Source organism: Gouania willdenowi, chromosome 13, assembly GCF_900634775.1.
Source record: "Gouania willdenowi chromosome 13, fGouWil2.1, whole genome shotgun sequence".
Taxonomy (NCBI): domain Eukaryota; kingdom Metazoa; phylum Chordata; class Actinopteri; order Blenniiformes; family Gobiesocidae; genus Gouania; species Gouania willdenowi.
The window spans coordinates 6,354,147-6,367,951 of NC_041056.1; the positions used below are offsets into that span (position 1 = coordinate 6,354,147).

At 37.9% G+C, this 13,805-nt stretch overlaps 1 protein-coding gene across 1 annotated transcript in view; it reads right to left on the minus strand.

Moving 5' to 3' along the window:
• cdon (cell adhesion associated, oncogene regulated) overlaps window positions 1–13,805 on the minus strand; it is a 58,636-nt gene that overhangs the window by 5,968 nt on the left and 38,863 nt on the right. Inside the window, exons 8-16 of the mRNA XM_028465627.1 lie at window positions 13,470–13,738; window positions 13,136–13,310; window positions 11,862–11,978; window positions 9,879–10,082; window positions 9,610–9,791; window positions 8,449–8,554; window positions 2,351–2,473; window positions 2,064–2,255; window positions 238–539 (exon numbers count right to left, since the gene is read on the minus strand). Coding sequence (XP_028321428.1) covers window positions 238–539; window positions 2,064–2,255; window positions 2,351–2,473; window positions 8,449–8,554; window positions 9,610–9,791; window positions 9,879–10,082; window positions 11,862–11,978; window positions 13,136–13,310; window positions 13,470–13,738 — 1,670 coding nt within the window. The remainder of the gene's footprint in view (window positions 1–237; window positions 540–2,063; window positions 2,256–2,350; window positions 2,474–8,448; window positions 8,555–9,609; window positions 9,792–9,878; window positions 10,083–11,861; window positions 11,979–13,135; window positions 13,311–13,469; window positions 13,739–13,805) is intronic.

Below are 13,805 nucleotides of genomic sequence, written 5' to 3' on the forward strand. Positions count from 1 at the left end.
TCATCCCGAGGCGCCAAACAACCCTGCCCCAACCCCGGTGAGGACACCAGCACCAGGCTACTTTGTATTTGTAACGCAGTATAACAAAACAAAAAAATAACTAATTTAAAAAAAAAACAAACTAAAATGTCTCTGACGGCGCCATAAATTTGTGATATAAAAATGGGGTCACGACAAGAAAAAGGTTGGGAACCACTGCCCTAAATAAACACTAAGTTTGGTGACGTGGACACTCACATTATGGTGGTGGTGAGGGTGTGAGTGCTCGCAGTCCCGCGTGCTGCGTGGCAGCGTTCCGTTGTGGCCGTGGGGGAGTCCCGGTGAGAACAGGCCGCCTGAGCCGTTGAGCAAGGCCAGGCCGTTTGGCAGCTTGTGGTGGAGGTGATGGCAGCTCTGAGGTAACATCTGCCCGCTGTGTCTGAAGCCGCCGTGGATGGAGCTGTTGATGCGGCTGCTGCTGCCGCCGGGCAGCGCCGTGTAGTCCAGGACGTGGCCGTTCATCTCCGCTGGCTGACACAGGTACCCGGGAGGGTTGTACTCTGTGGGGAGGGGGGAGAACTCACTCTGTTACCTAGGCTACATGCACACAAGCTAGATTTATAAATGGCACGACTAGATGATACGATGGGAAGCAGAGAAGCGTTCATGTCAGTATTTAAAATAATGATGCCATGACGGTCAAAAACAACAACTTTTTTAGGTGCAATATGAGCATTAATACAGGAAAAACAAAGTGCCTGTGTGTATCCGCTGTCACTTTGTAGTTTTTCTGTCATTTTGTGTGAGTTTGTTGCTTTGTGTTTTTTGTAGTCATTAACTGTGTTTTTGTAGTCATTTTTGTAAGTAATTTGGGTATTTTTGTAGTCAAACTGAGTGTTTTTGGAGTAATGTCATATTGTAATTTTTAGAGTCATTTTTCCGTTGTTTGTAAATGTTTCTATTTTAGGTAGTTTCATAGTTATCATTATGCAGCAATAGTCTAAAATGAAAAGCATTCTGATTCGAGGGCACTTAATCAACATTCATGCAAACATTTAAAATGATTACCAATATGAGCATTAATACAGGAAAGAGCAGAACGTTTCTGTGCGTTTTTGTCTATTTTTCTGTCATTTGGTGTATTTTTGTAGTCATACTGTGTTTTTGGAATAATGTAGATTTTTTTTGTCTTATTGTAATTTCTTTTCCCATTTTTCTAATTTGGGTATTTTTGTTGTCATTATGCGGCAATTGCTAAAACATTTTTTTCATGCCAGCAAGTTCGTTTAGTCTTCTTCATAAATAATATTGTTTTTTTTTATATTTAATATTTTATATTGTTAATTCCTCATGTAAAGCATCTTTGAGTGTCCAAAAAAAGTGCTATAAAAATTTGATGTATTATTGTTATTTAAGATATTTTTTATTCAGACAACTATTTTCAGGAAATTTATTTTGATCTCCAAACATATTTCGACTGTCAACTGCCAGTCTTCCTCAGGGGCGTCTGCTGATCTCTTTGATGTATCCTTACGAGTTCTTCCTTGTAAGTAAATTTCCTAAAAAAAAAAGTTGTCTCTGAAAAAAACAAGACTTTACATCTGATAAGATTTTTTTTCCCTTTACAGTTGTTGTTTCTGCGAAAATGAAAAGAAAAGAAAAAATCAAAGCTTTCAATTGGTGGTTAGGAATGAATTAAAACATTTCACCATCTTCCAGTTTAGTAAGAGACATTGAAGCTAAGCTAAGAAATGCTACTATTGTATTTTATTTAGGGCCTCAGATTTTAGGTTCAAAACTATCCAAAATTCTGTTTTTCAATATAACCATTTCTATTTCCCCCCCCGTTCTATCAGTTTTCTCTAGTTTGATGTAAATACTGACATATTAAAGGCCTAATAGGGATTAATTAATTGAAATCTTGTAAATAATTAAATTTTTCTAATGAGAATCAAAGCTTGACCCTCAGATCTTGTGAAAATGTTGTGTCCCATTTGTATTGTTATTTTTAAATATGATGAGAATATATGATAATATCATTGAGCTTTTTCCGTTTCAGGAAGTAAACGTTGTGTGACGCTCACTGTGCATGTTGTTCTGCTGGCGATTCCTCCACAGACACATGGCAATGAACGCCAGTAGGATGAGCACCATCACTCCCAGTACGCAGCCCACAATCAGGTAGAGAAGTCCTCCCGGAGGACTGGGGGGCTCCTGGGGGTGGGGGCCAGAGGGCGTGATGGGGTGCTGACTCGGAGAACCTGGCGCCTGCCGGGCTGAGTGAATAATAAAAGAAAACCACGTTAAAGGGTTCAAAATCAGTAAACGGTAAATGAAGTGGGCGTGGCTAACATCAGTGCCAGTCTCTCACCTCTGGTCTCACAGATCATGACGTTGCTGTACTCGCTCTGTCCCCCGTCGTTGAAACACTGCATTTTGATGTCGTAGGAAGTCTCCGCCTGTAGGTGGCCAATCATGTGCCAGGTTCTCACACCTGAACGGACAGATTCAGCGTCAGACGATAAACGTATATTTCAACTAAATCTCAACTATGAGTCAGACTGAATAAAGCTCTAGAATATGAGTCAAATGCAAGACATTTTTGGACAAAAAAGCAACATAATAATGTTCTGAAAGATTAAAATGTAATCAGTGGCTGTCTTTAAAGTATAGGTGTGAAGGGGCGGGGCATGACTTTAAATGATCCAATCAGGTGTGATCTACTAAGAAAAACATGCATAACAACCAAACTAAGACACAAGACCTTTGAAGTTGAGTACTAAAGTTAGTCATGAACTAAACTATGGCTGCGTTCAAAATGTCATATTAACGTACTACTCATACTAAGTCTGACTTAGAATTAGTTTGTGCCGTGTTCACTTTAGATAGTATGAAAGATTGAGTATGGAAGAAATACCCGGATGTGTACTACATCGGGACATTTTTAAGTATGCACAGTGGGCACACTAGTCATACACAACCACCCCATGATGCATTGCGAGCGGAACGTAAAATCGTACTGGGACCAACTTCAAGCTAAATATCAAACATCCCCTTTTCAAAACAAAAACATCTCTTCTTGTCTTCCATTATTTTTCAACACTTGTTTTGAAGTTGACCGGAAGTTTTGTCAGTAGCACAATGGAAGAGGGTCTCTGAAAATCTCTGAAATGTCAGCATGAAATGTGTATACAGTGCGTATACAGAGTTTTATGATCAAATGAGCACATGTTGATATTCTACTTGGTTACTTTTTCACTTCAAATGTTTTCAGAACTTTCAAAATTGGCAAATCTACTGAGATATTTAGCCTCAGTGTGCTTCAGATTTTTGTCAAAATGCATCTTGGGAAACTTGGAAGTATCAAAACTAGTTGATTTATTTAAGCAAAAGGAATTTAAGTTGACTAAATAATTTCAACACCTGCCTTCAGAACCTAAGCCTCAAACAAAATCTGATTTTCGATGTGCGTTAGGAACCATGCGGGGGCCTTCTCTGTTTTGTCTGTTAAAGATAAAAGAGAAAACCTCTCACTCTCTTTCTTAGCCATCAGACAAATATGTGTATGTGAATAGCCTTTAACACTTCGTAAACTGGCCAGACCATGTGGTCTTTGATTTGTCCCACATCATATGAAAAGCTATTGGTGACAAATTGGGGGCTTGTCCAGGATCTTGATAGTTGTGAAAGTTTTCATCTGTGGTTTTTCTGAGCTGGATCAGGTTTAATGGTCCAACTGGGTTGAATCTTTAACCTTCCAATGTTTTTTTTTTTGCTATTATATTTGTTTCTGGAATAATTATGTGTCGTTTGTTGCCTTTCTGAGTTTTTATCTTTGTTATGTGTATTTTTCAATCATGTTGTGTGTATGCGAATAGCCTTTAACAGTTAGTTTAATAAACTACTGTATTAATTGGCCAGAATGTGTAATGTAGTCATTCGTTTGTCCCACACCACACAAAAAGGGATTTGTGACCAAATGGGGGCTTGTCTGGAATCTTTTGGTTTTTATTGTTTTTCACAAAGTGTGTTACAGTTAATGGTCCACCTGGGTTGATTCTTCACACTTCTAATGGTTGAATATTTGAATATTTTGCCTTTTTTACTTACTAGGTCATTCTTGAGAGAAGGCCGAGTCGTTCTCGGGGCTAGATTTGTAAGGTTCTTGGTCTCAGGCTTTAGTGGTGCAATGCCATTACTGCTGTGTGTCTATGTTTTTATGATGATTGCAGATACAGTGTTTGTTTACACGAGTGGAAACAGTTTCTTTGATGCAGCGCTCTGCGACCGCTTACGATTCTACACAAATCCCAAGGATGTAATCATATCGAGCCTCCTGTCATTAGAGAATACGTTTTTTCTGGATACTCATTTTAATGCAGCGTCAGTAAACGTCTCACCACAGGGATCCACCAAAGGCGAGCTGACGTGTGATGTTGTTTGAAGGTAAAGTGTGTAACAGCCATGTCAACCACAAATGGGCAAAAGCTTTTTTTAGTGCGGGGGTCACAAAAATATGACGATATATTTAGAATAATAATAATAATCTGAGCATTAATAGAAAAAATGTCAATTTATGTTTTGGTTTTGTCTGTTTTGGCATCATGTTGAGTATTTTTATTGTGGTTTTGTGCATTTTCTGTTATTGTTTTGTATATTTTCTTGTCCTTTTGTGTATTTTTAAGCCATCTTGTGAAAATCTGGAGTTATTCTGTGTTGTACGTTGTCCTTGCGTGTATTTGTTATTTTGTGTATATTTTTCAAGCATTTTGTGTGTTTTTGGAGTTATTTTGTGTGTTAACTTTAGGCCGAGGGCAGCATGTGATGTGAACTGTGTGATTTTCTGTGTGTAGTTTGTATACATAGAGAACATACTGTACGTATTTGTTTGATGGGATTCTCTGCAACGTTTCCCGTTCACTGAATGGTTGCGTTTGTTGTTTCTTTAATCAATCAATCAATCAATCAATCTTTTATTTGTATAGCGCCAAATCATAACCAATGGTATCTCAAGACACTTTACAGTAGAGCAGTCTTAAGGATGGACTCTTCATTTTATGGATACACACATATGCATATACTGTATACGTATATGCACATACATATGTATCCCACACCCAACATGAATTCATCATGGCGGCAAGGAAAACCTTCTGTTAAGCAGCAGGAACCTTGTGTGGATCCCATTCCTATGATGAACAGCCATCCATGTTATGCTGTGTTGGGTGTGTTTCAATCTAACAGTTTTTATCTGACTTGTCTCGTCTCTTTTTATCTGACACCCTCCCTCCTCCCTCCTTCAGCCCCGGCTCACATCTCCATTTATGGCAGCTGCATGTTTGTCCTGGCTGGGCTCCAGTATTCCCACTTCACACACACACACACAGACAGACGCACACACACAGACGCACACACACTTTGAAGTCCCAGATGTGAGGAAGCCTCCAACATGAAGATGCTACTTTTCCAACAACTGAGGCTGTAATAGTTGCAGTTTCTGCTGAGTCATGTTTACTATCAGCTTATATTCATCACACACACACACACACACACACACACACACACACACACACACACACACACACACACACACACACACACACACACACACACACACACACACACACACACACACGTGTGCCACTTCCAGCCTGAGGTTGATTTATACTGGTGTAAGTGGGAATCAAACAAACATCCCATCAGCTTTAATCCCGTTGGGAAAAACAGATGAAAAACAATGCAGAGGTTTATGTAATCAACACTAAATCAACTCATGTCGACGCCCTCGAGTGCTTACATCAGCATCAAGAAATGACGACTCATCCTAAGCACATTCTTACTAGTTTTCACAACTGTTAGTTACCAAAAATATCGCTTTAAGGTGATTTTATTTTTACACCCATTAATGTTATTTCTTCCATCTTCTGAATATTTTAACATATTGTGTGTTTTTTTACTTTCATTTTTATTAGATTTTTTTTAAAAAAAATTCACAAATCTTCAAAAATATTTTAAGCTTTAATTATTCAAATAATTTGACAGGTTTTATCTAGTGTATTAAAATCTTAATTTACTCTTCATCATAAACGAAATTCATATAAATTCAAATTTTTTTTCTCCAGTTTTACTAAAAAATGTTAATACTTTTTTGGGGGTCATTTTTCTAGCAACATCTGTATTAATTCTTTCTTTTAGAAAAAAATAATGTTGATACATTTTGTTTCTAAAAGCATTTAATTATTCCATCATACCTGAGGAATATTATAACATTTTTGCCAATTTTTACCTCCATTTGTTTGTATTTTACACAATTTGAATTTTCAGCGTATTACCAACATAAGTAATATTTAAAATTGATACTGATAAGTTTTGTTGATTTCTTTTCATTACAAATCATTTTATCAGTAGTTTACATTCTACATGCATTATGTTTGAGTATTATGATATATGACGTAGACATTATGAGTATGTATAATGTATTAGGCAATAATTATTGCTTCAAAGATTGTTTCGTTGCAGAAACTTGTGCAGTTTTTCACCATAATTTTATGTTTACAACAAAGTTTGTTGTTTACTTATTGGTAATTTATTGTTTGGTTATGAACATTCTTGTTTTTGAGTTTTACCTTATTTTTAATTATGTTCTTAATGTAGCATAAGCTTGGTGTAGATGTGTAGGAGTCTGTGTAGTGAAAAAAATGCATCGATGTTGCCAAACTGGCTGCGTCCATTAAAGTGAGCGTTTCACGCAGCAACCTGAGCCGCTCTCCTCTGGACGCGCTCCTATTACAGCCTCGGCCATTTGGCTGCGAAGCATTTATTAAAAACACATTTCAGACAGCGCTGCCGTGCAGAAGGAGCGGCCTCCTTAAATCAAAGAGCAGAAGGACACCCCTGACACTGCGTATCCATTACACCAGTGGCTTCCAACCTTTCCCCCCCTGAGCCCCAGGCTTTGTGTTCTGTTGTTTAGAAGTAGCAGCAAACCTGCGCAGAGAGCAACATAAACTTTCAATTTGGAGGAAAAAGAATGCTGAACTTGTTTAATTTACAAGAAATGTTTTTGTTTTTCTCACTTTATGAAAGTTTGACGTTTAAACTTCTCTTTTGACGTGAAAACGGGCTCATATGTGAGATTTAAATGTGTTCTTTTTTATGGGGTTTTTCTCAGCGTTTTTATGCGTTAGTTGGGTTTGTGATGTTTAGGAATTTGATTTAACAACATTAGATGTAATTTTAGTGTTTGCAGAGTTTCTTTTATCATGGCTGTTGTTTCACAAGTCACAACAAACACCAAAATCATCCAATAATCAAAAAACAATCCCAACCATGATGTCCAACATCAGTCTCCATTTAACACGGTCACCATATTAAACATAACACCGGCTAATGTCCAGTTTACATCGTCTTTAATCACAACCCGACTTTAATTTCACTTCAGAATTCATTAACGTTGCAGACATTCCTCCTTCAGCTGTTTCAGAGGCTTGAAGTCGAGGTTTTTACTGCAGTGGTTCCCAACCTTTTTGGGGTCGTGATCCCATTTTGATATCACAAATGTCCGGTGACCCCAGAGACTTTTTTTTCTTCCAGAATTAGTTTTTGATAATGTTTAATAAAGTGTGTTAGAAACACAGAGTAGCAAGTGTGCCACCCCAGATATTTTTATACTGCATTTTATTAAAAATAGTAATAAGTATAGGATACAGTTATTTGATATTTACTGGTGTGTATTTGAAAAATAAAAAATGTTTTTTTTTTTTTTTTTTTTTTACTAGACATTTTCAGAGGTGAAAGTAACAGATATTCACGTTACTCTAATTGAGTTGCTTTTATGGGTACTTGTACTTTTTTGAGTATATTTCTAAATCAGTAATTTTACTTGTACTTCAGTACATTTTAAAAGAAGTAAAGTTATTATTTTCTTTTCTACACTCAACCGTCACTGAGTAAATTACAAATTTTTGTTTTAAAATGATCAACGGACATTGTGAAACTACAAAAAACAATCAAATCACAGCCGACCAATCAGATTAAAAAGCATTGAATGCCAGTTATTTCAGCCTGAGAATGTATTTATTTTGAATTGAATTTATTTGTTGTTATTCTATTTTAAAAAATAATTGTACATTTTGACAAACGTTTTATTTTATACAGATGCCTTTGTGGGAAATAGATTAAGTTCCAATCGTGCAAGATTTGGTCTTTTCCTTTTTAAGTTTATACATGGGATGTTTACTGTATGTAGGGGAACCGTGACAAGATTTATTACCAAAAATAAACGTGGAGAGTAAAAGTAACTAGTAACTTTTACTTTGAATACTATTTAATTGAACCTCTTACATGCTGTGAACGTGTAAAAAGTCGTGAAACTTTGAAGGTAGAAGTTAACATTCAGATGAGCAGATATTTTTCTTATTTTCTCATATTTAAATGTTCGTTATTTCATTGTACGTGGGCTCCACCCACCTTCCACTACATCCCTCTTGTAGTCGCTGTCGTTGTCGCTGTCTGTGGGCCGGTAGTAGATGTAGAACCCTTGGATGGGGGTGTTGTTGTTACTGGTGGGACTGTACTGGATGGGAAAGGAAAGGGAAAAAAGAGGATGTTATTCCGCACGCTAATCTGCAGGGCAATTATTTTACAGAGAGAGGAAATGTTTCAGCGTCTAATGGCGGGTCCTGTTATCAGCGGGTCGGACGGTGATTGCACCGTCCGTCTGAAGCTTTGGGGGGGGGGAATAATGAGTGGGACCGAGGCTAGACGGAGCAGTTAATACCACAACATTTAAGTGGAAGTCCAATCAGAGCAGCCGCTGAGTTGAAAGGTTTGATTACAGCAGCAGCTGAAAGAAGGGAGACGGATGGAAAACCACACAGCTCATCATCACTGGGACTGTGGTTCTTTGGTTAAAGGTATAGAGGTGGATTTCCCCCAGGTTTACAAAAGAAACGCCCTCTCCACTTTTTGAAAACATGCACATGTGCAACACTCTACCGGCTCCCAACAGGGAACATAGCACCAGAATGATTGACAATTAGGAGGACCAATAGTTTTGATGATCTACCAGGAATTTGAAGTCAAAATAACATCCTCCACAATACCTTCAATTAAATCATAATGTTTATGTAAATCTTCTGAATTCATAATCTAAAAATTCTAAAAATACAAATAAATGAAAAAAAAAATACACAAAAACAAAATTGTTTTTCCTAAAAAAATAAATGATTGCAATTGAAATTAGATAAAATAAACGCAAATCAAATTAAACAAATTCAAATCAAATATAAAATCAAAAGGAATTAAAAAAAATATATGGTAAGGTTTCGTTTATTCGGGAATTAGCGGGTTTGAAGATGGATGGATTGATGGATGGATGGATGGATGGATGGATGGATGGATGGATGGATGGATGGATGGTTTCGTTTATTCAGACAAGGTTTTTCAGGAACATTTTTTTTTATCCCCTGACATATTTTGACTGTCAACTGCCAGTTTTTCCTGAGTTCACATATATTTAAGAAAAAAAAAGACAAAATTACTTTACTGGAATTCATTTTTTAAAAAAAAGGTCAAATAATAAATAAAACCTCTCCATGTTCTGTGGTGTGGAGTCTGAGTGGTACTTACAGTCCAACGCAGCATAATCTGCGTGTCGCTGATGGCGTCAGTGGACGAGATGTGGGGGCCGACCACGGGACGTTCTGCGATCCGGGGGCTGGCATGGGGGACCTGGTAGAGCTTGGAGGGGATGCTGTGGGGACTCTCGCCGTACATGTTTATGGCCACCACTCTAAACTTGTACGTGAGTCCTGTGAGAGAATAAAAGCCACTGTCACTCACTGCTGTGCTGTTGACACACCTGGGCCGACCTGCGTGAGGAGGACCCCAATGCTCACCGGGGTCCAAGTTTCGAACCTCCACCGAAAGCTTCAGGGGTGAGATGTTATCCGCAGCCACCACCCACTCCGCGCTGCGCCCACGTCGGTATTCCACCCGGAACGCTGTAATGGGAGAGCCGCCGTTGGCTCTCGGGATCCAGGTGACGTACGCCGAACTTTCAGTCGCCATGGAGATGGTTGGACGGTCAGGTGCCTCTGGTACTACGGAGGAGAAATGAACTGTGAATGGCTTTAAAGGGAAGCAAAGGTGGAATAAAACCAGAGGTGAAAATAATGGATTACAAGTACTCACATTACTGTAATAAAGTTGCTTTGATAGATAGTTGTACTTTTTTGAGTATATTTCAAAATTAGTAATTTTACTTGTACTTAAGTACATTTTAAAAGAAGTAAAGTCACTTGTTACATTTCTACATCCAATTGCTACCGAGTAAATTATTATTTTTTGTTTTAAAATGATCAACAGACATCGTGAAACTACAAAAAATGAAATGACTAGACATCAAATGCATCACATCATAGCCGACCAGTCAGATTAAATGTAATGCACCACACCAAAACAACACTGAATGCTGGTTATTTTCTCAGTTACTGTATATACTTAGAGCCTTAGAATCTTTTTTTTTTTTATTTTGAATGTTTTTTTATTTAAAAAAATAATAATTGTACATTTTGACAAACCTTTTATTTTATACAGATGCCTTTGTGGAAAATAAATTAAGTTCCGATTGTGCAAGATTTGGTCTCTTCCTATTTAAGGTTATACAAGAAATGTTTACTGTATGCAAGAAAACTGCAAAACTACAAAAATAAACGTGATTGTAACACACTGATTAATTGAGTATTTTGTGTATGACTTACTGTACTTGTACTCATTTCAATGAAGTACCAGTACTTCTACTTGAGTAGGATATATTAGCAGTCTGTACACCTCTGTTGATAAATCCATGCAAAAATTCAATAAGAATAAAAAAAAAGGCAGATGATGGAAGTGAAGACACAGAGGCGTTTACTTACTGCTCAGGCTGTGAGCGAGGGCAGGATAGAGTGACAAAGAGAGAACAGAGGGTTAGAAAAGACACAATGTGAGTAAAACATGCAGATACACACCCCAGGGTTAGGGTTCATTATTATAGTAATCACATCATTCATAATGAATTACAATTATGGCATAATTATAATTGTAATTTAATAAATATGTTGCTGTCACAATCATAATTCAATTGTAATTGAGTTTGTAATTGTAATTGCCATAAAAATTCTATAAAAATTGTCAACTATAATTTAACGCAAAACTGGGAAACCATATTACAGTTCTATGTACAGTTCTACACATATGTAGTCAACAATTATTAAAATATGTTTCATATCAAGCTTTCCCACATTTTACCATTTAAAAAAATTTAAATCTAAGTGTATACTGAGGCTCACACCAAAAAATATTAAAAACTATATTTGCATTGATTAGGGAAGCCTGATAAGGAAACCAATAAATAGGAAATAAATTATATGATAGATATTTGTTTTTAGTGTATTTTACAGCTGATTTAGGGCCTTTTATCATAATAGATGCTAACAGAAAGCTAACACAAGAGGCTCAGAAATTTTTATTCATTGTAATTGAACTTTAGTAATTGAGAATTGTAAATGACTTTCTGAGGATAAAAAATAAATAAATTGTAATTTAATTGTAATTGTTAAAAAAAATGTTGGTCACAATAATTGTAATTGAACTGTAATTGAATATGGGTAATTGAAAATGTAATTGTAACTGAAAAAGGTAATTGACCCCAACCCTGATACACATTCCTGCTCACAGCATCGTTACACTCCACTACCGTCCCAGTGTTTGTACTGGGAGGGACAGAGAGACGAGCCAGACAACATCGCACCAGAACATGAACTCTATCATAGCTACACGATATGACATGTGGATCCTTTACAGTCCATAATCTGCGTTCTCTGTGTGTTGATGCTGACCTCTGTCGTGTATCACTACTCCAAAGTGGGTGTTGGGAGTTTTGTCCTCCGGAGCTTTGGGTGGCACCGAGATGACGGGAGGCTTGGATGGGTTTTTGTTAGAGGACGTGCTTTTCTCTGAGAGGGAGAGGTAAAAAAAACACTGTATTACAGTACATACAATTCACTAAACAAACACACAAATCACAGTATTTCATGGTGTTACTTATGCATGAATCCACAGAGCTTTTCTACAGTTAGAAATAGAGCACGAGCATTGGTGTACAATCATTTCTGTGGGCCTTTAGTAGCTTTACATAGTTCTGACCAAAGAACAGTTTGTCATCCTGGCTGTGGTGAAGCATTCATGACAGTTTATGGAAAGTTTGTGGCCCTTTGTCATTTTTGTTTGAAAAAAAACCTGCTACAGTGTGTATAATTAAATGATGGTCGGGAATATTTGTTAACAGCAAAGAAATCTCCCACACAGTGCAGGACAGCCTAGCATTCTTTGGTTTTTAGTCTCTTTCAGAGACAACTTTCACATGTGATACACATCGTTTTATGGAACTATGACTCATAAATTGTTCCTAGAAGTGTATGATTCAACTTTGTTTTTTGGGACAAGGAAAATAAGGAAATTGAAATTGCAATAATTGTAAGAATCGCAAGATGGGTCGACTCAACACCCAAGTATCGCATAAAAATCAAGTCAGGACAAAACCTTCAGTAATATGAGTACTTTTTCTGTTTGTTTTTGTGCAGTTGTTTACACTTATTTTCTCGGGATCGATCAACCACACAACGCTGCACACTCTCAAATGTACTGGTGTCGTACGGAATGACTGACGAACAAAAAAGCAAGAGATACTTGAAGTAACTCCTGTGTTCAATCACAAATATGGATGTAAAAAGTAAAAGTTTAGTAATATAGACATTTGCTTCACGCAGTGATGTGAGGAGTAAAAACAAACAACAGAAACAATAAGAGAGACACACGATTCCAGAAAGACAGCACTAAAAAGAGTGAGTTGTTTCAACAGTCCTTGGCTCCAAAGTTCCGGAGCCACAATCTGAAACACTCAATCCCCCTGAGCAGCAGAGAGCAGACAGTAGACAGTGCCCAGGGGGGCAATGTTAGCGCTAAGTTGGAAGACCAATTTCATAAGTCACTGGTTCAGCAACACTTACTCTTTCCCCGATGGTCACGAGCATCAAATGACCCAAAGAGCAAGATGGTTAAGATAAAAGACCAAAATACTTTGTTAGCCACTGAAAACCTCAGGTAGAGCTACCTTTTCCAGTACGGAAGGTGAGCATTGCAGGTTGGCCCTCGCCAGCCAGGCTTCGCGCCACCATTAGCACCTCATAGAGACTTGAGGACTCCAACTCAGACAAACGGAGGGTCTTCTCACTGCCGGGGACTCGAACTGTCTGCCAACTTCCCACCCAGGTTCCCATTTCATCCACCTGCAAAGAACATTGTTAAAATAACTCAAAAACATCTTCTATTCAGTGGCTTCATGGCCCCAAACTTACGTAAAAACAAACAACAAAAAGATACCATTACCAGCCCTGAAGTCAGCCACGGTCATAACCAAAGTAACAGAACAAGAACAATCCCCTCACCTTACGGTATTTGACGAAATAGGCGTTGATGGGGCTTCCCCCGTCACGCCCCGCTCTCCATTCTAGATCGTACAAGTCCGGTTTGTGAGTCTGAGGTGGGCTGATGATGATTGGGGCTTCTGGAGTGGGACGGTCATTGCTCCGTTCGGCTGGGGGGGAGATGGCTTCGTCTTCCGGCAAGAATCGACCGTGACCTTCATCGCTCTGTATCGGATGGAGGGAAGGTGAAGCCTCCGGCAGCACGACGGCAGTGGAGCTCAACTGAGGATCTGTTAATAAGAAAAGTGAATGATTCTTACGTAAATATGGTTTTTGTACTGTGATAATACTTAGTTG